The sequence below is a fragment of the Elephas maximus genome, chromosome 19 (assembly GCF_024166365.1).
Source record: "Elephas maximus indicus isolate mEleMax1 chromosome 19, mEleMax1 primary haplotype, whole genome shotgun sequence".
Classification (NCBI taxonomy): domain Eukaryota; kingdom Metazoa; phylum Chordata; class Mammalia; order Proboscidea; family Elephantidae; genus Elephas; species Elephas maximus.
The window spans coordinates 2,331,343-2,355,581 of record NC_064837.1 but is presented as its reverse complement, the minus strand read 5'-3'; the positions used below and the strand labels follow the sequence as shown (position 1 = coordinate 2,355,581).

At 40.5% G+C, this 24,239-nt stretch overlaps 1 protein-coding gene across 5 annotated transcripts in view; it reads left to right on the top strand.

Annotated features, from left to right (window-relative positions):
- The first annotated feature begins 376 nt into the window (after positions 1-376).
- Positions 377-24,239, top strand: part of ZNF286A (zinc finger protein 286A) — a 32,532-nt gene continuing 8,669 nt past the window's right edge. For 3 of the 5 annotated variants that reach the window (XR_007514095.1, XM_049860262.1, XM_049860264.1), the window contains exons 1-5: positions 377-448; positions 1,202-1,336; positions 2,284-2,363; positions 11,874-11,988; positions 13,007-13,099. Coding sequence is in view for 4 of the 5 variants with exons in the window: in XM_049860262.1 (XP_049716219.1) it covers positions 1,306-1,336; positions 2,284-2,363; positions 11,874-11,988; positions 13,007-13,099 (319 nt within the window). In the remaining variant the exon portion in view is untranslated. Of the gene's footprint in view, positions 449-974; positions 1,337-2,283; positions 2,364-11,873; positions 11,989-13,006; positions 13,100-24,239 lie in introns of those variants that run through there. The other 2 variants (XM_049860265.1, XM_049860263.1) reach the window with 2 other exon arrangements.

Genomic DNA, 24,239 nt, shown 5'->3' with positions numbered 1-24,239 from the left:
GGCAAAATAGAAGCAAGTCAAAGTTCCTGTCCAACCTTAGGGGAGGGAATTACATCAGGGCGTGAACAACTAGAGTAATTAGCGTTGAACTCCTCAGCAGCCGGAAGCACTGGACCGTAGTCACACGTGTAGACAATACCCACGGATAAGGTAAGACTCGGCTCCGCGTTTTCAGCATCCGCGCCTTCCCTTTTCCGGGAGGATCAACACTTGCACTACGACCCCATTTGCTCGCAAGAGGAGGGGAAGCTGGTCCTTCGAGTCCGCCAAACGTTCCACGAACGCTCCCACCTGCTGGGAAACGGAGTCCCGCAACGCCCACCGCCTTCTGGGAAACGTAGTTCTGGAGCGGGACCCGGCGCGCCAGCCTCGCGCAGCTCCCTCTTACGCATGCGCGACGCGCGCAGGCCCGAGAAGTTGGTTGCCTTTGTCGGAGCTGCGGCGCTGGGTGAGTCGCGGGTTGGGTCTTCGCTCGGCTCCCTGGTGTGGGGGTGGCTCCTGGGGGGTCGTTCAGGGCTGACTCGGGGCTGGGTCGCGCATTTCTGTAAGTGGCCTGGAGGCCAGAAGCTGAGTGCCCATCCCCTCGCGCTCCGGCCTGAATCCGTCCGGCGGCTCCGAAGCCTGTGCTCTCGGACCCAGCGGGTCCACGGCGGCCTCCGGGACGCGGGTGCTGACGGGCGACGTGCGGGCGGGACGCGGGTGCTGACGGGCGACGGGCGGGCGGGACGCGGGTGCTGACGGGCGACGGGCGGGCGGGACGCGGGCGCTGACGGGCGGGACGCGGGCGCTGACGGGCGACGGGCGGGCGGGACGCGGGTGCTGACGGGCGACGGGCGGGCGGGACGCTGGTGCTGACGGGCGACGGGCGGGCGGGACGCGGGCGCTGACGGGCGGTACGCGGGAGCTGACGGGCGACGGGCGGGCGGGACGCGGGCGCTGACGGGCGACGGGCGGGCGGGGCGCGGAGAGTCGCGGGTCGGCGGCGGGAACCCTGAGCGCCGCGGGCTTTCTCCGCGCTCCTTCTCCTCGGCGGCGACGCGGCGGCCCCAGTGCCGCCTCTTCCAGACGCCGGTCCCCAGGACGGCTCCCTCCGACAAAACGCCCCCGGCCTCGGGGGTGCTGCCCCCGGGTGCCCAGACCCCACCGCCGTAGGAGCGAGCCAGGCGCCAGGACGAAGGCTGACCTAACGGACACCTTCCAGGACAGCCGCCAGACGGCCGGCAGGGAGGAGCACGGCGAGGGCGCGGGGAGGCCTGAACCTGGGCGAAGATCGGAATCTTCCTGCCGGGAGGAGACGTGGTGACCATGGAGACAGCTGAAATGCCTGAGAGGAGAGGTGAGAGCTGCTGACGGGTCGAACTGGGGCCCTGGAGAGGCGGAATTCTTCCTCCAGAGGGAAAACACAGTTGCCTCAAAAGAGGTGGCTTTGGACCGAGGGCTGTCTCCTTGCCTGGGGGTTGAATGGGCACTTTGAGTGAGGATGGAGGGCTTGATACGGCATCACCCACCTTCCCACTGCTGCTGGGTGCACAGTGGACCTTCCAAACCCCCCCCCCCCCGCAAAATGTGGGCGAAATGTTAGCCTCTGAAGCTGAGCATGACCAGTTACTTTATTTCCTCAGACGTTCTTCCTTTCAAACGACTAGGCAATCCTAGTCTCCGTGACTGGGTCTAGGAATTTAGATTTTCAGTTAGAAAAAAATTTTTCCACATCTGCTGTCCCGCTTTGTCTGAGCAATAGCCCTGTGATTTTAATAGAGAAAAGTTTAGGAAGGAGAAAACAGGCGTAGAAGTCAACGTCTGACTTCCAGTTTTGGGGGTTTGGGGTGTGGTCTTCTGCATCAGAATTACTCTGTAGTGGTTGTTAGAATTTCAGATTTCTAGATTGCACCTCAGACTCAACCAGTTATTTGGAGATGTGGTCCAGGAATCTATGCTTTAAATAAGCTTCCAGGATGATTTTTGAAAACGATGAGCCTATCTTTCTGATAATAATTTAGTGTAGATGAAGCTGGGAAATAAACTGACTTGTTCTAATTTCTAGACCAGAGAATGCAGCCTTTAGAATATGACCATAGGGACTGAATTTAAGCCCCAGGTAGCACCATTCTTGGACATTCTTCACCATTCTGGGAGGTAGTAGAGTTTTAGGCTCCTTTCAGCTTCAGTTTTTGCAGGGAGTGTAGGGATAGCACCATTGATATGGTGGAGCAATTTTTAGCGCAGTATATCTTAGTCACAGGATAGTTCTAAGCCCGATCTTCACTGCTTTTTTGTTCTTAGCGCCACCTTTCCAGGATTCTCCCCTTTCCCAGGAGAGGAACACAGAAGTGGCAGCTCTGCGCCTAACAGCCAGATCCCAGGTGAGCGTTAGTTTCTCCCGATTACTGAAATTCCTCCTCATTTCTTAGAGTACAGACACACCTTTTTGCTGTGGAGTTTCTTTGTGTGCTAGAGCCCATCTGGAGAGCTGAGTTCTAATTCCAAAAGACTACTTGTAGTGACTAATGGAATCAGTAGAGAATGTTTTCTGTTAACCCATGGTACCTTTCTGGACCCGTGGACCAATCTCATATTTATTGCTACTCAACAAGCATGAAAGGAGCATTGATCTTCAGTCTACTGTGCTGATTTCTGTCCTTAGTAATGCAAGAAACTTTTAGAAGGAAATATTCATACCTCTTAAAACTCTTGTGTCCCTAAGGAAAACAACATACCCTTGGCAGTTAAGTAGGAATTTAAGAAAGCACCTTAAGTGCTGAAGTGAATTATAGAAACAAGTACTCAAATAGTTCAGAGGAATGCAGGGATGCTTATAGAAGGCCTAATTTAAAGAGTTGCAGTTAGAATCCAGCCCTCCAAGATGATGAACACTGAAGTATTTTAGGGGTGAAGTGTTAACGTGTGCAGTTCACTTTCAAATTTTTCTCCCTGTCACCTCAAAAGCAAATATTAAGTATTCTAAAGTCTGGTTGGTGGATATATTATACAGGTGAAGAGTGTATTAGTCTTACAGCTTTTCTGTGTGTTTGAAGTTTTTTATTTAAAAAATGCAGTTGGTTAGAAAAAACGTGCTCTTGGCATACCACAGCTCAAAGATTCCTCAGTTAGCCTTTCTCTTTGCTGCCATAATCCAAGGTGTAAACTGGACACTGTTGATATTTGTAAAAGTGACTTCTCAGGGTTCTTTGTATACTTGGGCGGCACAAACAGTTTGCACTCGACTGCCCACCTGAAAGTTGGTTCAGACCTGCCAGTGGTGCTGCAGAAGAAAGGCCTGGTGATCTTCCATAAAGGTTACAGCCAAGAAAACTATGGAGCAGTTCTCCTCTGTAACACAGGGGGTCGCCATGAGTCAGACTCAACTCCGGGGCAACGGATTTGGTTTCGGTTTATATACTTGCCTGTCTCCATTGTCTGTCCTGCATTAGTCAAGAAGCTTTAAACTCAGCTCAAACTAGTTTAAGCAAAAAAGAAGTATTTATTGACTGACATAACTAAAAAAAAATCCAGGGGTTCAGGTTTAGCTAGATAGGTACACAGCAGTAACATTAGAACCTAGGCTTCTCTCTCTATTTTGCTGACCTCTTTTTCTATCTCGAGAGCCTATCATCAGGCTTTTCTCCTAGTGTTGCTCCTAATAGGTTTAGACTTATATAGTCCCATATTGACTCGATGGCAATGGGTTAGTCCCATACTGAAGATGAGAGAAAAGGTCAGCATCTCTGCCAGTCACTAGTGTAAGCCCTGAGGTTAGCTCTTACAGGGTATTATGCCCATCCCTGGACCAGTCAATGGCCAGATCTCAGTGTAATTCTCTAATTGGCCAGGCCTGTGGAGTGTACCTACACATACACATCCCACCCAGGGTTGGAGTCTATACTGCCTGAACTACATGGACCGAAGTGGTCAGGGATAGTGGCCGTATGAAAATCAGGGTACAGGCACCAGAGGAAGGATAGATTCTTTATGTCTTAGTTGTCTAGTGCTGCTATAACAGAAATACCACAAGTGGATGGCTTTAACAAAGAGAAATTTATTTTCTCACAGCCTAGTAGGTTACAAGTCCAAATTCAGGGCATCGGCTCCAGGGAAAGGCCTTCTCTCTCTGTCGGCTCTGGAGGAAGGTCCTTGTCTTCAGTTTTCCCCTGGTCGAGGAGCTGCTCAGGCACAGGGACCCCAGGTCCTAGTGCTGCATTCTTGGTGGTATGAGGTCCCCAGCTCTCTGCTTGCTTCCTTTTCCTTTTATCTCTTGAGAGATAAAAGGTGGTGCAGGCCACACCCCAGGGAAAATTCTTTTACACCAGATCGGGGATGTGGCTTGAGCAAGGGTGTGACATCCCACCCTAATCCTCTTTAACCGCGGGCTGAGATTATGATTTGTAATACACGGGATGGCAGTGGGCTGGGCTGGAATACACAGGAAAATCACAAAATGGAGGACAACCACACATGGCGTAACCACGTTGACACATATTTTTGGGGGACACAATTCAGTCCATTACACTTTATGTATGTTAATGCTTCCATGTTAGATTCAAGACTGTTAAATCTTTGGTGTCAATTGAGTCTTTTATGGAAATAAAAGATCTTTCTTTGTTCTTTTTGTGTTGTATTTGATTTTGTTTGATGCTAATACTACATACAACTTTCTTACTAGAATTTGTCTGGGATATTTTTTACCATATTAGATTTAAAAAAAATAAATGAAAGTTTTGGTTCTTGCCCATTGTAACAAGGCAGACAACACAAATGTTAAAGAAAAAAGTAACACTACCCTCATTTCTCTTTACTAAGATTAACAGTTTGATGTGTACTTTTTGTTGAGCACGTACTGTTATGTTCAGATGTGGTATACTGTATTTCCATCCATTCTTTTCCCCACCCCCAACCTTTCAATATAATTTTGTTTGGGTTTCTGTCATATAAACAAGCTAAGCCTTTTTTTTTTTTTTTTTTTAACCTTCTGTCTTTATTGGATAACTTTACATGTTCACATTTAAACTGATTACTCCTATGTTTCAAATTTTTCTTGCTGTGTGATTCTATATGGGGTTGCGGTTGTTAGGTTGTCATCGAGTGCATTTCAACTCGTAGTGACCCCATGTGACAGTAGAACTGCCCCACAGGGTTTTCTAGGCTGTAATCTTTACAGGAGCAGATTGCCAGGTCTTTCTCCCACAGATCTGCTGGGTGGGTTCAAACTACCAACCTTTCTGTTAGTAGCGAAGTGCTTAACCTTTCATGCAACCAGGGCTCCTTTGCCATGTGATTTTATAATCGTTTACTTTATTTCTTCTTTTGTTTTTTTCTGTCTTTTATGCACTGATTTGCATTTTTGTTGCTCTGGTTATTTTCTTCAAATGGTTTAGAAATTAATTCCCACTTGAATATCAGTTTAGCTATTTATATGCAAATTCTAAGATCAAGGTAATTTTTCCTCGTGAAGTCTTGTCTAGTGGCTACTTAGTGATTTATACATTTTATTTTTAAAGAACCATTCTTGTATTCCATAAATCTCAGGTTAATTTGTAAGCTTTATTTTCAAATAATTTCATACTTCAGGAACATTGCAAATAGTACAAAGATTTCTCATATACCCTTCATCCAGATTCTCCAAATGTTAACATTTTACCTCAATTCTTATTCTCTTCTTTCAAAATCAGGAAATAAACATTTATACAACATTAGAATCTGCTGACCTTATTCATATTTCCTGGCTGTCCTATTTTTTTCTTGTGTTTTTTCCTCTTAATTTCTGCTTTTATCCTGTAATTCTGTTTTCCTTTTTGTTGTTCTTTTTCTAACTTGACTTAGATGCTCAATTAATTTATTTACTTTTTTTTTAATGACATGGAAGTGTCAAAAGCTGTGAAATTTCCTCTGAGTTTTAGCCATTTGCATTGGTTTTTATGTTTTATTGTCATTATTATTTTGATATTCTGATATGTTTTCTTCATTATTATGCGTTATTGGTCTGTTGCTGTTTTGGAATTTATTGAAAATTATGACCTAACTCATGGTCACTTTATAAATGCTTTATGAATGTTTAAATAAAATGTGTTTTCTATCAAGTTATATAGCGTTTGGCATATATTTATTTGAACAACCTTGGAACATTATTACCATTCTCTGTGACTTAAAGAAGTATGTTAAAGTTGTTCAAAACTGAGCATGTCTATCTGTGTATAGTTTTTATGGTTCTTGTCTTATATGAACTTAATCTTAAATTTTACTGGTAAACATTTATGACTTATAACTGTACCCTTAATATGTTGTAGTCATTTTCCAAATTAATGCTTTTTAGCCTTGAATTCATTTTTTTCTAATATTATTTTATTGTTTTTATATGCTGTTGCGTTGATTCTGACTAATAGTAACTGTATGGGACAGAGTAGAGCTGTCCTATAAGGTTTCCTAGTCTGTAATCTTTACAGGAGCCAGTCCCCAGGTCTTTTCTCCCACAGAGTCTCTTGTGGGTTCAAACCACGGACTTTTGGTTAGCAGCCAAGTGCTCCTCATTATAGTGACATCTTTTTTTGTTTGTTTACATTTGGTAATTTTTGCCTGGTAGCATATGATCAGGAACCGATGGTACTGAAGGAGAAAGTCCAAGCTGCACTGAAGGCATTGGCAAAAAACAAGGCTCCAGGAATTGATGGAATATCAATTGAGATGTTTCAACAAACAGATGCAGCACTGGAAGTGCTCACTTGTCTGTGCCAAGAAATTTGGAAGACGGCTACCTGGACAACCAACTGAAAGAAATCCATATTTATGCCTATTCCCAAGAAAGGTGATCCAACCGAATGCGGAAATTAGCGAACAATATCATTAATGTCACATGCAAGGAAAATTTTGCTGAATGTCATTCAAAGGCAGCTGCAGCAGTATATTGACAGGGAACTACCAGAAATTCTGGCCAGATTCAGAAGAGGATGTGGAACCACGGATATCATTGCTGATGTCAGATGGATCCTGGCTAAAAGCAGAGAATACCAGAAGGATGTTTACCTGTGTTTTATTGACTATGCAAAGGCATTTGACTGTGTGCATGATAACAATTATGGATAACTTTGTGGAGAATGGAATTCCAGAACACTTAATTGTGCTCATGAGGAATCTACGTAGATCAAGAGGCAGTTGTTCGGACAGAGCAAGGGGACACTGAGCGGTTTAAAGTCAGGAAAGCTGTGCGTCAAGGTTGTATTCTCTCACCATACCTATTCAGTCTGTATGGTGAGAAGATAATCTGAGAAGCTGGACTATATGAAGAAGAACGGGGCATCAAGATTGGAGGAAGAATCATTAACAACCTGTATTGTGCAGAAGACACAACCTTGCTGAAAGCGAATAGGACTTGAAGCACTTACTGATGAAGATCAAAGACCGCAGCCTTTAGTACGGATTACACGTCAACATGAAGAAAACAAATGTCCTCACACCTGGACCAATAAGCCACATCATGATAAACAGAAAAGATTGACATTTTCAAGGATTTCATTTTGCGTGGATTCACAATCAACAGCCATGGAAGCAGCAGTCAAGAAATCAAAAGACGAATTGCATTGGGTAAATCTGCTGCAAAGGACCTCTGCAAAGTGTTGAAGAGCAAAGATGTCACCCTGAATACTAAGGTGCGCCTGACCTAAACCACGGTATTTTATATTACATTTTATGCATGTGAAAGCTGGACAGAGTTAATAAGGAAGACCAAAGAAGAATTGACACCTTCGAATTGTGGTGTTGGCAAAGAATATTGAATATACTACCCACTGCCGTTGAGTCGATTCCGACTCATAGTGACCCTCTAGAACAGAGTAGAACTGCCCCATAGAGTTTCCAAGGAGCGCCTGGCGGATTCGAACTGCTGACCTCTTGGTTAGCAGCTGTAGCACTTAACCACTATGCCACCAGGTTTTCCTGTGTTGAATATACTATGGACTGCCAAAAGAAGGAACAAATCTGTCTTGGACGAAGTACAGCTAGAATGCTCCTTAGAAGAAAGGATGGTGAGACTGCATCTTACTTACTTTGGACATGTTCTCAGGACGGATCAGTCCCTGGAGAAGGACATCATGCTTGGTAAGGTACAGGGTCAGCGGAAAAGAGGAAAACCCTCAACGAGGTGGATTGACACAGTGGCTCCAACAATGGGCTCAAGCATAACGATTGTAAGGATAGCGAAGGACCACGCAGTGTTTTGTTCTGTGGTACATAGGGTCGCTATGAGTCGGAACGAACTCGATGGCACCTAACAACAACAACGATTTTTGCCTATGTTTTTGCGTTGGAGCTTTGAGCACCTCTAGTGTAGATCTTTATCTTTTAGTTAGCATATAAACCAAACCTGTTGCAGCGAGCCAACTCATAGCAACCCTATAGGACAGAGTAGGAGTGCCCCACAGGGTTTCCAAGGAGCAGCTGCTGGATTCGAACTGCCGATCTTTTTTGGTTAGCAGCCAAGCTAAGGGCTCTGTAAAAATTGTTCTTTAATGAGTAAGTTTATCTAGCTTATATTTAGTTTTATATGTTTGGGTCACTTTTTCGTCTTTTTAATTATACACCTGCATATACATAACACATATACAGGCAGTCCCCAGGTTAGGAACGAGATCCATTCCTGAGTGTGTCTTTAAGAATGTTCAAGGAAGTTGGGCCAAGTGTGTGCAGTTCTCATTTAGCCTGACTTTAGTGCAAGAAAAGGCTCCAGGCAAGTGAAGGTGATTGTGATGAGGAATTTATTGCTCTCGTTTCAAAGTGAGAGCGAATTTACATAACATTAAAGGGCAAGTGGAAACTGTGGTGGCGAAGTGGTTAAGTGCTATGGCTGCTAACCAAGAGGTCAGCAGTTTGAATCCGCCAGGCACTCCTTGAAAACTCTATGGGGCAGTTCTACTCTGTCTTACATATAGGGTCACTATGAGTCAGAATCGACTTGACAGCACTGGGTTTGGTTTTTTTGTTTGTTTTAAAGGGCAAGTATGCGTTGTCCATAAGTCCAATATTTGTAACGTGGGGACTTACTGTCTATGCTTTCTTCCTGTTTCCTGTCTTTTTCAAGATTATTCTTAGTTTTATTTTTCTTTCTTGCAACTTCCCTTTGTTCCACCCTGGTTATTTGGAAAATATTTTTGGTTCTGTTTTTCTTACTGTTGCATGTGTAGTGTAGGTAAGCCTATACCAATTTATCAGTTTGAGAAATAAAATTGTCCTGACACCTGTCCCAGGTAAGATGGAAAGAGCACAATTACATTACTTTCTCGCCTTCTTTCTTATCCTCTACTCTTCTCACCTCCTTCATCCTTTTCACCATCTCATGCAAACAGTGTTCACACACACACTTTACTGACATGTTTTTATATTATGCAGCTTTCGAAATGTTTTTATATTCGCATTATTTTCAGTAGCTGCCAAAAGGTAATAACCAAAGATTGTTGTTGTTAGGTGCCATCGAGTTGGTTCTGACTCCTGGCGACCCTATGAACAGCAGAATGGAACGTGGCCTGATCCTGTGCCATCCTCACTGTCGTTGCTGTGTTTGACCAAAGATTACTAAGACTTAATTCCATGTTTAGGTGGATTTGGTGCCTTCTGCCGGTCTTCCATTCCATGACTTCTCCATTCATAAGCTCTGTATTTCGATTCATCATCTTATTGGGTGGATTAATTCTTCACATTTTCATTGGGGAATCGCAACAGGAGTTCTGCGGGCATACTTTTGGGTTTGTTTTATTTGAGGTCAAATAATACCTAATGTAAAATTTACCATTTCAACAACCATCTTTAAGTGTACATTTAACGGAAATAAGCACATTCACAACATTGTATCATCATCACCACTGTATATTTCCAGAATGTTTTCATCACCTCAAAAAGAAACTATACCTGTTAAGCAATAACTCTCCTTTCACCTTTTCCCTCTGCCCCTGGTAAGCACTAATTTACTTTCTGTCTCTGTATATTTACCTATTCTGGGTATTGCACATGAGTAAAATGATACAGAATTAGTCCTCTCGTGTCGGGCGTATTTCACTAAAGATAATGTTTTCAAAGTTCATTCATGTTACAGCATATATAGGAGCCCTGGTGGCACAGTGGTTAAGAGTTCAGCTGCTAACCAGATAGTTTAAAACCACCAGCCACCACTTGGGAACCTGTGGGATAGTTCTCCTCTGTCCTATAGGGTAGCTATGAGTCGGAATCAACTTAGAGCAGTGAGTGGTTTTTTGTTTGTTTGGGGTATAGCGTAAAGCAGAGCTTCGTTCTTTTTTGTGACTGACTCATTCCATAATGTTCCCTTATGTGTATATAATACATTTTGTTTATCCATTCATCTGTTGATAGGCAGTAAGGTGGTTTCTACCTTTTGGTTATTGTGAATAACACTTAAATGAACATTGGTGTACAGAATCTATTTGAATTCTTGCTTTCAAGTCTTTTGGATATATACGTAGGAGTGAAATTGCTGGGTCATGTGGTAATTCTGTGTTTAACTTTTGAGGAACCACCAGCTGTTTTTCTCAGCAACTGCCCCCTTTTATGTTCTCACCAGCAATGGACGAGTGCTCCAGCTTCTCCACATTCTTGCCAACACTTGTTATTTTTTTTTTAATAATAGCTGTCTTAGTGGATGCGAAGCTATATCTCATTGTGGTTTTGATTTGCATTTCCCTAATGGCAAAGAATGTTTAGCATCTTTTTATGTGCTTATTGACTATTAGTAAATCTTCTTTGGAGAAATGTCATTTGAAGTTGTCTTAGGCTGGGTTCTCTAGAGAAACAAAACCAGTATATACGTGTGTGTGTATATATATACGTACATACACACGTACATATATGTATATAGGTAGAGAGAGAGATTTATATCAAGGAAATGACTCACATAGTTGTAGAGGCTGGAATGTCCCAAGTCCATGGATCAGGTGTCAGGCTGGAAGTTTCTCCTGATGCATGTAGCTGCAGGGGCGACAAACCCAAGATTGGCAGGTAAGATGGCAGGCTGCTGGGCTCAAGTCCCAAGAACCTGAAGTCAGATGATGATAAGCTAGATGCAAGATCCAGAGCAAGTAAAAGCCAGCGAGCTTTGCCAGAAAGTCCATACATGTTGGATGCAGGCCACACCCCCGAGGAAACTCCCTTTCAACTGATTGGGTGCTCATAGCAAGTCTTACCATGGAGGTGATTACATCATTACCTAACTGCCAGACTACATCATTACTGCCAAACCACTGAGAATCATGGCCCAGGCAAGTTGACACACAAACTTAGCCATCCCGGAAGTCCTTTGCCTATTTTTGAACTGCCTTGTTTGTTTTTTATTGTTGTTGGAGTTTTTCATATGTTCTGAATATTAATCTCTTATATAATTTGCAAATATTTTCTCCTGTTCTGTGGGTTGTCTTTTTCCTCTCTCGATAGTGTCCTTTGATGCACAAAAGTATTTAATTTTGATGAAGTCCAATTTATCTGTTTTTTGTTGCTTGTGCTTTTGGTTTCATGTCTAAGAATCCATTGCTTTTTTTTCCTCTGCCTACGTTTTGTTTACTTTGCTAACTTATATTGTTAACTCATCATTTCGTGTTTTAGCTTTTTATTCCCCAGAAAAATTGTAGTTTCCCAAGGAAAAAACCATGGCCTATTTCTTTTGGTTCTTACACTGAATCTAGCACAGTTTATCTGTTACTTAATTGATACTCAGTGACTTTATGTAGAATAGTTACAATCTGAACACTGTTAGAATACTTCTCATATATCATAGTCACTTTCCCCTGTTGAATGTATCTTACGCCTCTGCTCCAGGGCCATGGAAACTGGGGAATGGAAGTGAGATTATTGAGTGAAAGATGATAAACATATGTTTTGTGTTTTAGGAATCTGTGACATTCAAGGATGTGGCCATGGATTTCAGCCCAGAGGAGTGGGGAAAGCTGGATCCTGCACAACGGGACGTGATGCTGGAGAACTATAGGAATCTGGCCTCCCTTTGTAAGGATGGGTCTCATTATGATTGAAATCTGCCTGCTTTTATTGAAAGTAAAATAGCTTAACAGAGCCTTCACTTTGTTGTTCATGAGTCATGAAGCATTAGTCCCTTTGGGCCTAGAAAAAAATCTACTTTTGCTCTACGTTCTTGGTGAAGTGTCTGTGCTTATTGTATATCAGGGCTTTTTGGATTCAAGTGTCAGAAACCCAACTGACACTGCTTAAGAGGAAAGAAAGCTTGATTCAGAGATCAAATAAATCATCAGGAATTTCTTTCATTTTTTTTTGTCACTTGGCTTGGCTTTGCCCAGTATTGGGTTTATTCTTAGGCTCTCTCCATGTGGCATAGATGACCAGTGGCAACTCTAGAGTTAAGTTATTATTCTAGTTGGAGCTAAGCAAAATACAAAAAAAGTAGTTACATCTTGTGAGTTTCAGGAAACACAGAGAGGGCCCTGAGAGTCTCAAGATAGCTAGGGAGATGGAGTATACTCTAGCCAGCTCTGGGTCACGTGCCCACCATTCTCTGCATGTGTGCACATACATACATGTATTTGTATGTGAAGGCCGTTAGTCCCCTGTAATGAATTCCCCAAGAAAGTGAGATACAGTAATGAAAAGAAAAGGTGGGAAGGGAAGACATCAGGAGACAGGAACTCTAACTGCTGCAGTCACAGCATTGTGCTGCTGCCTCTAAGCTTCCCATTTCTCCATCTTCCCTTAGCTAAGGACTAACCTGCAGTGTTTCTGTGACATTTCCTCACTCAATAGAGAAAAAAAAAACTCTCGTTTTTTGACAGTAGAAAACGTTTGTCCTTTTAAACCCAGGTTTATCAGGCCCAGACTCTTAAACTGCAGATATTTTAAGCTCCCTTTAGCAATCCATCCTCCTATACTCCAGGTCTTCCTGTAATATCCTCTCTCTCTGTAGGTCAAGGGACTGGGACTGTGCCACAGGGTGAACTGTTGTGTCCATCACAAATGGCTAAGACCCATTTCTTTCTTTCTTTTTAATATGTAGGGCTTCCAGTTTCCAAAGTTGAGAACTACAATTTGGAGAATGGAAAAGAACCGTGGATGTTTGAGGAAAAAAAAAACAAAAGCAGCTATTCAGGTGAGTCAGAAAGATGGGTGTCTTCAGAAATAATAGCCCAGCAGGACTGTGAAGAAGTGGCACTTACCAGTTGTTTAATAAATAATGTTAGAAATACCTACATGCCTGTTTTTTCCTATTTTATGTTAAATTATAAATTATTTCAAATACAGAAGTCTAGAAAATAACATGTATCCACAACTGAGATTATGCAGATGCTAATATTTTGCCCTATTTATCTATTTTGCCTCTTTTTCTCCCTTAACTTTTTATTGCAGTATAAAATGCATAAAGAGGAAATATCATAAGTGCATTTCTGTGGGTTTTCACAGATTGAACACATTTATGTAGCATGAGCAAGAACTAGACCTTACTATCACCCTAAAGTGGAGCCCTAGAGGTACGGTGGTTAAGAGCTGGTGGTTAAGAGCTGCGGCGAGCTACAGCTGCCAAACAAAAGGTCAGCAGTTCAAATCCACTAGCCGCTCCTTGGAAACCCTGTGGAGCAACTCTACTCTGTCCTGTAGTGTCGCTATAAATCAGAATAGACTCGACAACAATGGGTTTTTTGCCACCCTGGAAGAACCCCGGGTCCTTCTTCCAGTCACTCCTACCTCTCGCTCCAAGAGTAACCTTATCCTGACATCTAACACCATATATAAGTTTTGACTGTCCTTGAACTTCATAAAATGGAATCATACTTCATATACTCTTGTGTCTGGCTTCTTTCACTGAACCTTGGCTATAAAATTCATCCATGCTCTCACATGTAGTAGGTAGCTTGCTCGTTCTCGTTGTTGTTCATTCTTCTGTTAGACCAGTTTATCCATTCTCCGGAAGGCAGGCACTTGATTAGTTTCCAGTGCTGCTGGAGATGTTCACAGTGCCGCAGTGAACGTTGTTTTACACGTTTTTTTGGTGAACACACATGTAATTTCTGTTGGAAACACGGAGTAGTGAAATTGCTGGGCCACAGGGTAGGTGTATCGTCACCTTTAGTGTTGTTGTTTTAGTTGCCATTGAGTCAGTTCCAACCCATGGCAGCCTGTGTACAACAGGATGAAGCACCGTCTGGCCCTGTGCTGTCTTCGTGACCTTGGTATGTTTGAGTACATTGATAGTAGATACCGCGAAACCGGCTTCCAAAGTCATTGTACTGACTTACACTCCCACCAGCAGAGCGTAAGAGTTCTCGTGTTTCTAACCAACAGGTTTTTAACTTTATTTTAGCTATTCTACTAGGTATATGATATCTTTTCCTTTTTACAAAATAAAATATTTCAAATTTAGTCAATGTCCTTTCATACTCTTTCTCCCTAGAGGTAACTACTATCCTGAAGTTGGTATGAATCATTCCCATGTTTGTATATGTATGTATGTTTATGTTTGTGTCTATTTGTATATACACACATATTATGTACATAAAATATGTACATTTTATTACATTGTGCCTTTTCTATTTTAATCTGATTATTTTTTACTTTACATTGTGTTTTCACATTAATCTATGTTAATATATATATGTGTGTCTATTCACTTTACTAAGTAAGTCCCTTGTATGAATAAACTGAAGTTTACTTTCACTTTTTTTTTCCATTAGTAAGAGAGTTACAGTGATTGTTTAGTGACTTCTTATGTTCATCTGTGAGAGCTGGTTTTGGGTACACAGTGGGAAGAAGACTTTCTGGACCTTAAAATATCAGTTATACCTTTATTAGGAATTCGGAGTTCACCAAGAGTTGATGTTATCAGCTTTACTAGTTTATGTTAATCTGATGGGTGTGAAATGATATTTCATGTTTTTAAATTTGTATTTAAAATTTCTCTGGTAATAAGTGAGCTCGAGGATTTCGTATGTTAACTAGCTATTCTGGTTTCCTTTTTTTGTGAATTACCCGTTGATTTCTTTTGCCCATTTTTAACAATTGGACTGTTTGTCTTTATCTTGATTTTTTTGCACTTGTTTACATATTTTATACATGATAGAAGTAGCATTATAAATAGGTGAAAAAAATTATTTTCTGTCAGTCTGTCGCTTATTTTATGGTGTTTTATAGAATTTTTAAAATTTCATGTCATATTCATCAATATTTGTGTTTGTGCTTTTTATGTGTGGTGCAAAATAGGGAACTTATTTTATCTTTTTCCATACTTAAAAGTCAGTAGTCTCCAGGTTGGCATCTCCTGCCTGGAGGGGAGATGAGAGGGTGGAGGGGGTTAGAAGCTGGCGAAATGGACACGAAAAGAGAGAGTGGAGGGAGAGAGTGGGCTGTGTCATTAGGGGGAGAGTAATTGGGAGTGTGTAGCAAGGTGTATATGGGTTTTTGTGTGAGAGACTGACTTGATTTGTAAACCTTCACTTAAAGCACAATAAAAATTATTAAAAAAAAAGTAGTCTCAATCATTTATTAAGTAGTCCATCTTTTCTCACTGTTTTATAGCTTTTGCTGCTGTTGAAAATGGTAACTTTTGTTTAAATTAAGTTTTCTAATTGTCTATTGTTAATTTGTAGGAAAGGAGTCCTGGTGGCATAGCAGTTTAGCACTTGGCTACTAACTGAGAGGTTGGCAATTTGAACCCTCCCAGTGGCTACATAGGAGAAAGACCTGGCAATCTGCTCTTATAAAGATTACAGCTTAGAAAACCCTGTGGGGCAGTTCTACTCTGTCACATGGGGTCACTGTGAGTCGAAAATCGACTTGATGCATCCAACAAAAACGATTTATAGTAAAGCAGTTGATTCTTGTATACTAATCCATTAGCCTGTTCAACTCCAGTTAGTTCTATTAACTGTAGAGACTCTTTAAGTTTTCTATGTAGACAGTCATGTAGTCTGTGTCGTAGTCAAGGTTCTCTAGAGAAGCAGAACCAGAGAGAGAGACTGATTTTCTTTAAGGAATTGGCTCACACAGTTGTGGGGGCCAGCGAGTCCAAAATCCATAGGTCAGGCGACAGGGTGGAGCCTCCTGCTGGCTCACATGATCACGGAGGGACTGGAAGTCCAAAGTGTGGACGTCAGGTGGCAGGCTGGAGACTCCTGCAGACTTGGATCCTGATAGCTGTAGGTCAGGTGATGGAAAGAGTGCACTGTGAAGAGAGAGAGTTCTGCCAAAATATCTGTGTATAGCCTGGAGGCAGAACATGCCCTGAGGAAACTCCCTTTTCAGTCGCTTGATTACACATTAGATGACATTTTGATAGGTCATTACATCATGTTACATTCTACTGCATCATGGAACAGCAGCAGCTATACCAGTGTTTGGCCAAACCGCTGGCCTAGCCAAGCTGACACACAAAATTAACCATTACAGCCTCCAGATAATAATGGTTTATTTCTTCTCTTCTAATCCTTACGCATTTTGTTTGTGTTTCTTCTGCTCCTGTTCTGACTAGGATTTTCAGAATAATGTTGCGAAGAAGCAGTGATGGTACATCTTTTTCTTGTTCTTTAAATGACATGCTGTTAATATATCACCATTAAATATGTTTACTGTAGATGTTTTGGTTCATAAACTTTTCTCAAGTTCCCCTCTATTCCTAGTTTGCTAAATTTTTTTTTTAATGTTGAATTTTATTGAATGTTCTTTGTGCATATGTTGATATGGTCGTATACTTTTTATTACATTTATGTGGTGAATTACATTAATAGGTTTTCTAAAGTTAAATCATATTTGCATCTCTGGGCATGAGATGGTCATTTTTTTACTTCGATTTATTTTACTGTTATTTACATTAGAAATTTTGTGCCAATAGTCGCAAGTGAGATTGACCTAAAACTTTTTTCCTCTTATACTTTTGGTATTGAGGTTATATTAGTCTCACAAAATTAGTTGAGTAGCTTTCTCTCTTTTTCACGTCTCTGAAACTGTATAAATTAGTTTTTTTTTTTTTTCTGGAAGGTTTCAGCAAGTGCTTAAAAAACTACTTAAAAACTACTTGGGCCTTTAAAAAAAATTCAACCATACATTTAATATCTTTTTTTTTTTTTTAAGGAAGTTTTTTTTGCTGTTAATTGTTTATCTCATTGTGAGTTTCTAACTTAAATAGAATGAAATGTTTATGATGTTCTCTTATGGTTTTTCAATCTCTGGTCTGTTATGATTTCTGATTCTGGTTTATCTGTAGTCTTTTTAGATCAGCTCATTAGTTTTCAGCCTTTCTAATAAAAGCAATTCAGGCTGTGCAGTTCCCTTTTAGTACTCGGTGGAGTTACTGACATACAGAGGTATTTCAAGCCATAAGACTGGGTGAGGAGAGTGCTTCACAGAGGACGTGGTGGGCAGGAGTTTGAAGTATTGCAGAGGTGGAATAAGATAGGGGCAGAAGAATGTCTTTTGGATTTGGCAACATGGAGGTCATTTCTTAACTTGACAGACACTGTTTCAGGAGAGTGGAGGGAACAGAACAGGTTGGAATGGGTAAGGAGACAATGGGAGATGTGGAAGCAGAGGCCACCTTCTCCTTCTTGTAATTTCTCTGTCTAAAGGTGAAGGCATCTATTTTCATCCTTTAAATGTTTTGTTTTTATTGTTGTAAATCTGCCCTTTGCAACATTTTATTGTTGCAAATCTGCCCTTTCAACATTTTTCACGTGTATAATTCAGTGACCTGTTACATCAGTCGTGTTGTGCAACCATCACCAGCATCCATTGCCAGATTCCCATCACGTCCCTCCCTCCTCTGGTAGCCACTGTTAAACTTTGCTCTCTATGCATTTGTAGTCTTGGTGGTGTAGTGGTTAATAGCTTGGCTGCTAATCAAAAAGGTCGGTGACTTAAATCCACTGGCTGCTCCTTGGAAACCCTGTGGGGCAGTTCTGTTCTGTCTTACAGGGTCATTATGAGTTGGAATTGACTCAATGGCAATGGGTTTGGGGTTTTTTTTTTTTTTGGTTCTGTACATTTGCCTGTTGTAGGTATTTCATATAAGTGAGATCATATAATATTTGTCCTTTCGTGACGGACTTACTTCACTCAGCATAGTGTTTCAAGGTCCATCCATGTTGTAGCATATATCAGGACTTCTAAATGCATTTTTCATATATTCTTGTAAAAAAAGGTTAAATAATACAAGCAAAATGAATTCTCCCTTGATTACCTCTCCCATCCTCAGTCTTCCCTTTCCACTCATATCATTTTGATATCATTTTGATGTCCTATAGGGTCGCTATGAGTCGGAATCGACTCAATGGCAGTGGGTTTTAGAGCTGAAAATTAAGGTCATCTGACAGATGTACGTTATGTTTCTCTAGTCCAGGGTTCTCAACTAGAGATGATTTTGCACCTCAGGGGACTCTTGGCAATGTCTGGAAACATTTTTGATTGTCACAACTTGGGTTGGCACTGCTGGCATCTAGTGGATAGAGGCCAGGGATGCTGTTAAATATCTTTCAGTGCACAGGACAACCCCCAACATCTGGCTCAAAATGTTGATAGCGCTGAGGTGGAGAAATGCTGCTCTAGGGTGGATATTGAGACATATCGTTGAGGGGTTGACATGTATGTATATTTCTATACATATTTTGGAGAGCAAAATTACTTTCTGAAATCGTATACCAGCTTACATACAAAACAGGATAGGTAATTGTAGGTTGTATGTGGAGATAGATAGATAGTTGCCATCGAGTTGACTCTGACTCATGGCGACCGTATGTCCAAGAGAGTGAAATGCTGCCCAGTCCCATGTCATCCTCAGTATCGCCAGCACGTTGGAGTCTATTGTTGCAGCCGTTGTGCCAGTCCATGTCACTGAGAGTCTCCCTGGCCCTTGCTGGCCCGCTGCTTCACCAAACATGGCCTTCATTGGTGATTGATTCCTCCTGATAACATGTCTAAAGCAAGCAAGTCAGCGTTCTGTTGTGATCCATAAGGTTTTCATTGGCTAATTTTCAGAAGTAGGTTACTAGGACTGCTGAAACCAGTCCATCATTATTACAGTAACATGCAAGCCACCACAGTAGCACAAACTGACAGATGAGTGGTGGTTGTGTACGTACATATGTTACATTTTTAAATAAGAAGAGATCCTACAGTACATATTTTAATACTCTTCTAGGAATTTGTGCCTTTTGTGTGATATTTGAAATGAGTAGACAGGAAGTCATTCATAATACCCTCATTATTATCTTTTTAGTGTCTCCAGGGTCTTTCGTGATGTCCCTTTATCAGTTCTGACAAGTTATATAGACTCTGTTTTTTTCTTGATCAGTCTTATCTGCAGTTTAACAATTAGTCTTTTCAAAAACCTGATTTTTCGTTTCTTGATCTTTATTGTATGTTTGCATTCTATTTCATTAATGTCTTTTCTAATCATTTTTTCTTTCTATTTTCTCTACATTTAATTTGTTGTTATTTTTCTAACTTCTTGTGATACCCGACTCATTGATTTTCAGCCCTTTTTCTTTTCCTCATAAAACCATTTAAGACAATATATGTCCCTGTAAGAACTGCTTTAGTTTTAGCCATCAAGTTGTGATAGGTATTCATTATTCATTATTGTCCACGATAACATTCTAATTTCCACTGTAATTTCTTTTTTGACCCACATATGACTTTTGTTTTTGTTATTGATTCTGGCTTCATTGTGTTTGTGGTCAGAAATCATACCCTTTTGACTTTGGTCCTTTTTGTTGAAAATTGACTTCTGGCTCAGTTATGGTCATTTTTTTTTTTTTTTTCTAAAGGTTTCATGTGCGCTCGAAAAGAATATACCTTCCACACATAGGACCTTCAGAAAAAATTGTATCTGTTAGATACATTACTTTATGTGTACATTAGGCCATAACTGCTAAGCATGCTTTTTAAAGCTTCTAAATTTTTACTGATTCTTTTTATCTTCTTGTCCTATTGATTATTGGGAGAATTGTTCTAAAACCTCCCTCTGTGATTACGGATATATCTTTTCTCCTTGTTGTATTTTTAATTCTGTTCGTTTTTGTGACTTGCCTATGCACCACTCTTCTCCATTTTTTTATGGGAGATAATGCCATTTTCTTTGTGATCTCTAGAAGCTCTGTATATGTGAGATATTTTTCCTTTGTTATGTTACAGATATTTTTTCTTATTTTTGCCTTTCAGTTTTGCTGTGCTTTTTGATATACAGATTTAATGTCTTCAAATCTGTGAAACTTATTTTTCTGTCTTTTGATCCATGCTTTGAAAGTCCTTTTTCACTCCAAGATTACATATATATTTGATTTTGTTTTCATCTGATATATTTGTCATTTAATTTTTTCTTTCAATCTTAATCCATTTGGAATTGACTCTTACTTTCTGGATGTGTCTTCTTGGCCTTCTTTTCTGAATAATTAAATGTTGAAGTTGCTCAAGGCTTGGTTTTAGTCTCCTTCCGACTGTGTACCTGGAGTCAAACTTGAGCTGCCTTCATGGCTGAGTGACACAAGCAGGGTGGGGACTGGCAAACTGGAACAGCATATACCTCAGCTGAAAGAAGAGCCAGTACCGCATTAGCACTATCTCAAGCGTTGGCAGACTCTTTGTAAAGGGCTAGACAGTAAAAATTTTAGGCCTTGTGGGCTGCATAGTGTCTGTTGAAACTATTCCATCTGTCATTGTTATTGTGAAAACAGCCATGGACAATATGTAAGCAGATAGGTGTGGCTGCATTCCAATAAAACTTTATTTTAGAGAAATAAGCAGTGGACCATAGTTTGCCAGCTCCTGCTGTAGCTCGTCACTCAGTATGCTTCTGTTTTGTTCTTGTTTGTTTTGTTTTCAAGAGAAGCCCAAAATTTGGATTTCTATGTGTAATCTCCCTATTTTAAAATATTGGCAACTAATTACAAAAATTCGTATCAATAGTGTGGGCCAAACAAAACATGTCTGAAGGTCAGGCTTTGCCTGCGGGTCACCATGTGCAGCCTCTGCTTTCTCCTGGGGTTATTTCATCCTTTCCTACAACCAAATTGTCGTCTCTGTACAGATGAGACCCAAACTACATTTTCACCCTAGATCTCTCTCCTCCATGCACCTGTTCTGTACATCTGTGTGTCTGTTTCATGTCTCCATTTGTTTGTGTCAGAGGAAGCGTAATATAACAGGCATGAAAAATAACTGGATGCCTGATATACCCGCATTCTGAATTCCCCCAACAAGGTCTTCTCCGTTGAAGACACTCTCTTACCACATTGCACAAGCCAAAAATCTCTTAACAGTTTTGCCTTTCAGTTTTGCTGAAATCACATTCCTCTCTGCCCTTTATCCAATTAATCATTGTATTTACTTGGTTATCTTCTAAGTATTTCTTCACTGTTATCATTCCTTCACATCTTTTTTTTTTTTTGGCTTGGCTACTAGGATAATCTCTCTGCTTGCCCCCATTTGCTCCATTCTCTACATCATAGTGAGAGTGATGTTTTCAAAATACAAATCTGATCACATCACCCTTTGCTTAAAACACTTCAGTGGCTTGCCATTGCCATTAGGATAGCAGCCAAAACTCTAGAGTCCTGCAAAATCCTGTAAAATGTTACTTTTACTCATTTGTTCAGCCTTAACCTTATCATGCTCTCCCTCTGTCTCTGTGCTCTATCTTAGCAGATCTTAAATGTTTTGGCCACAGGACCTAGTTTAACTCATTAATTATTATAGATTCTAAAGAACTTTGTTGAAGTGGGTTTTATCTGCCAACATTTATTGTATTAGAAATTAAAACTGAGAAATATTAAAAAAGGGTATTTATTTATTTAAAAAAAGTTATAAACCCGCTGCATGTTAATGTAAATAAAATAATTTTTATGAAAAACAACTATTTTCTGAAATGAAAAAATGTTACTGAGAAGAATGGCATTGTTTTACACTTTTGCAAATCTCTTTAGTATCTGGCTTAATAGAAGACAGCTATATTCTCCTAACTGCTTCTAAATGCAATTGTTGTGACATTTTGGTTGAAGTTTATGAAGAAAATCCAACCTGTTGGAAAAGCATAAAGTATTTAATAGCCTTTTCAGGTAATTTTGGATGTTTCCTTTGATTGCTACTGTACCAAAACTGGACAAGTGGTAGTTTCTTAGAAGTTAAGTGTATCATGGAATCTAATCTAAAACCATATCCATGGACTTTTCATGCTCTTACATTAAAATCTGTTGATCTTTCAGAAGGCCTTGGTTCACTGAGTTGTGCAAATTGGTCTTCCAAATGTTGACATATTACATTTTTTAATATTACCACTGACCTCATTAGAAAAGTCGTTAAGTATTGGTGGTAGATAAATATTTTCACAATTCTCATTTCTGCCTGAAAGCTTGAACTTTATCAAATGCTCTGTTGTTTTCCTTGAAGTAACAGGTTCACTTTGTTCTTTTTGAGAAAATACCTAAAAAATATCCCACATAGTTAGACTGTCGCTCATTCTTCCAAGTACAAGTGGTGTTCCAAGAAAACATAGGCTAGTTCAGCTCACAACCCAAATGGTTGCACCGGGCATTTTACTCAAGACAACTTAGTGAATTAATACTTTCCAAAAGATCACTAGATTCTAATGTAACAAAGTATGAAAAATCCATGGTTATGGTTTTATATTCCACGTTGCACCTAACCTTTACGAACATAATTGCTTTATGAATATTTTTATTTCATCACAAAGGATTTTTACTGCTTCCTGAGACGTTTTTAAGTAATACCGGCATTTTTTTTTTTAAACTGAGAGTACCTGGTAGTGAAGCATAGAACTACTAATAAGCTTGGTCCTAATTTATGCTAAGGCACCAGCCCTTTTACCACCATTGCATTTGCACCAGCAGTGCAAATGTGAAGACAAGTCAAAAGGTAAATAATGTCTAAGTGTTACTTTGAAAATCATTTTGAATTTGCATACTGCCAGAGTGCATAGACCATACTTTGAGATATCTGCTATACCAGTCTTATATCAATGTATTTGTTTTGTTTAACAAGCATTTGTGTTTGCTGTGTCAGAATTTTAAGTGCTTTGTAAATAGTGTCACATAATGCTCATTAAGGCAGATACCATTATTACTTTTCATGAAATTTGTTGTTGTTAGGTGCCATCGAGTTGGTTCCAATTCATAGCGACCCTATGCACAACAGAACTAAACTGCCCAGTCCTGAGCCATCGTCACAGTTATTATTATGCTTGCGCCCATGTTGCAGCCACTGTGTCAGTCCATCTCATTGAGGGTCTTCTTCTTTTTCACTGACCCTTTATTTTACCAAGCATGACGTCCTTTTCCAGGGACTCATCCTTCCTGATACGATGTCCAAGGTATGTGAGACATAGTCTCGCCATCCTTGCTTCTAAGGAGCATTCTTTCTGGTTGTACTTCTTCCAAGACACATTTGTTCATTCTTTTGGCAGTCCATGGTATATTCACTATTCTTCGCCAACACCACAATTCAAAGGCGTCAGTTCTTCTGTCTTCCTTATTCATTGTCCAGCTTTTGCATGCATATGATGCGGTTGAAAACACCGTGACGTGGGTCAGGCACACCTTAGTCTTTAAAGTGACAGCTTTGCTTTTTAACACTTAAAGAGGTCTTTTGCAGCAAACTTGCCCAATGCAATGCATCCTTTGATTTCTTGACTGCTGCTTCCATGGGCGTTGATTGTGGATCCAAGTAAAATAAGATCCTTGACAACTTCATTCTTTTCTCCATTATCATGATGTTGTTTATTGATCCACTTGTGAGGATTTTGGGTTTCTTTATGCTGAGGTATAATCCGTAATCCAGGCTGCGGGTCTTTGATCTTTATCAGTAAGTGCGTCAGGTCCTCTTCACTTTCAGCAAGCAGAGTTGGGTCATCTGCATAACACAGGTTGTTAATGAGTCTTCTTTCAGTCCTGATGCCCCATTCTTCCTCATATATTCCAGCTTCTTGGATTATTTGCTGAGCATACGGATTGAATAGGTATGGTGAAAGGGTACAACCGTTACACACACCTTCCCTGACTTTAAACCATGCAGTACCCCCTTGTTCTGTTCAGATGACTGCCTCTTGATCTACGTACAGGTTCTTCATGAGCACAATTAAGTATTCGGGAACTCCCATTCTTTGCAATGTTATCCATAATTTGTTATGATCCACATAGTCAAATGCCTTTGCATAGTCAATAAAACACAAGTAAACATCTTTCTGGTATTTTCCGCTTTCAGCCAGGATCTATCTGACATTAGCTATGATATCC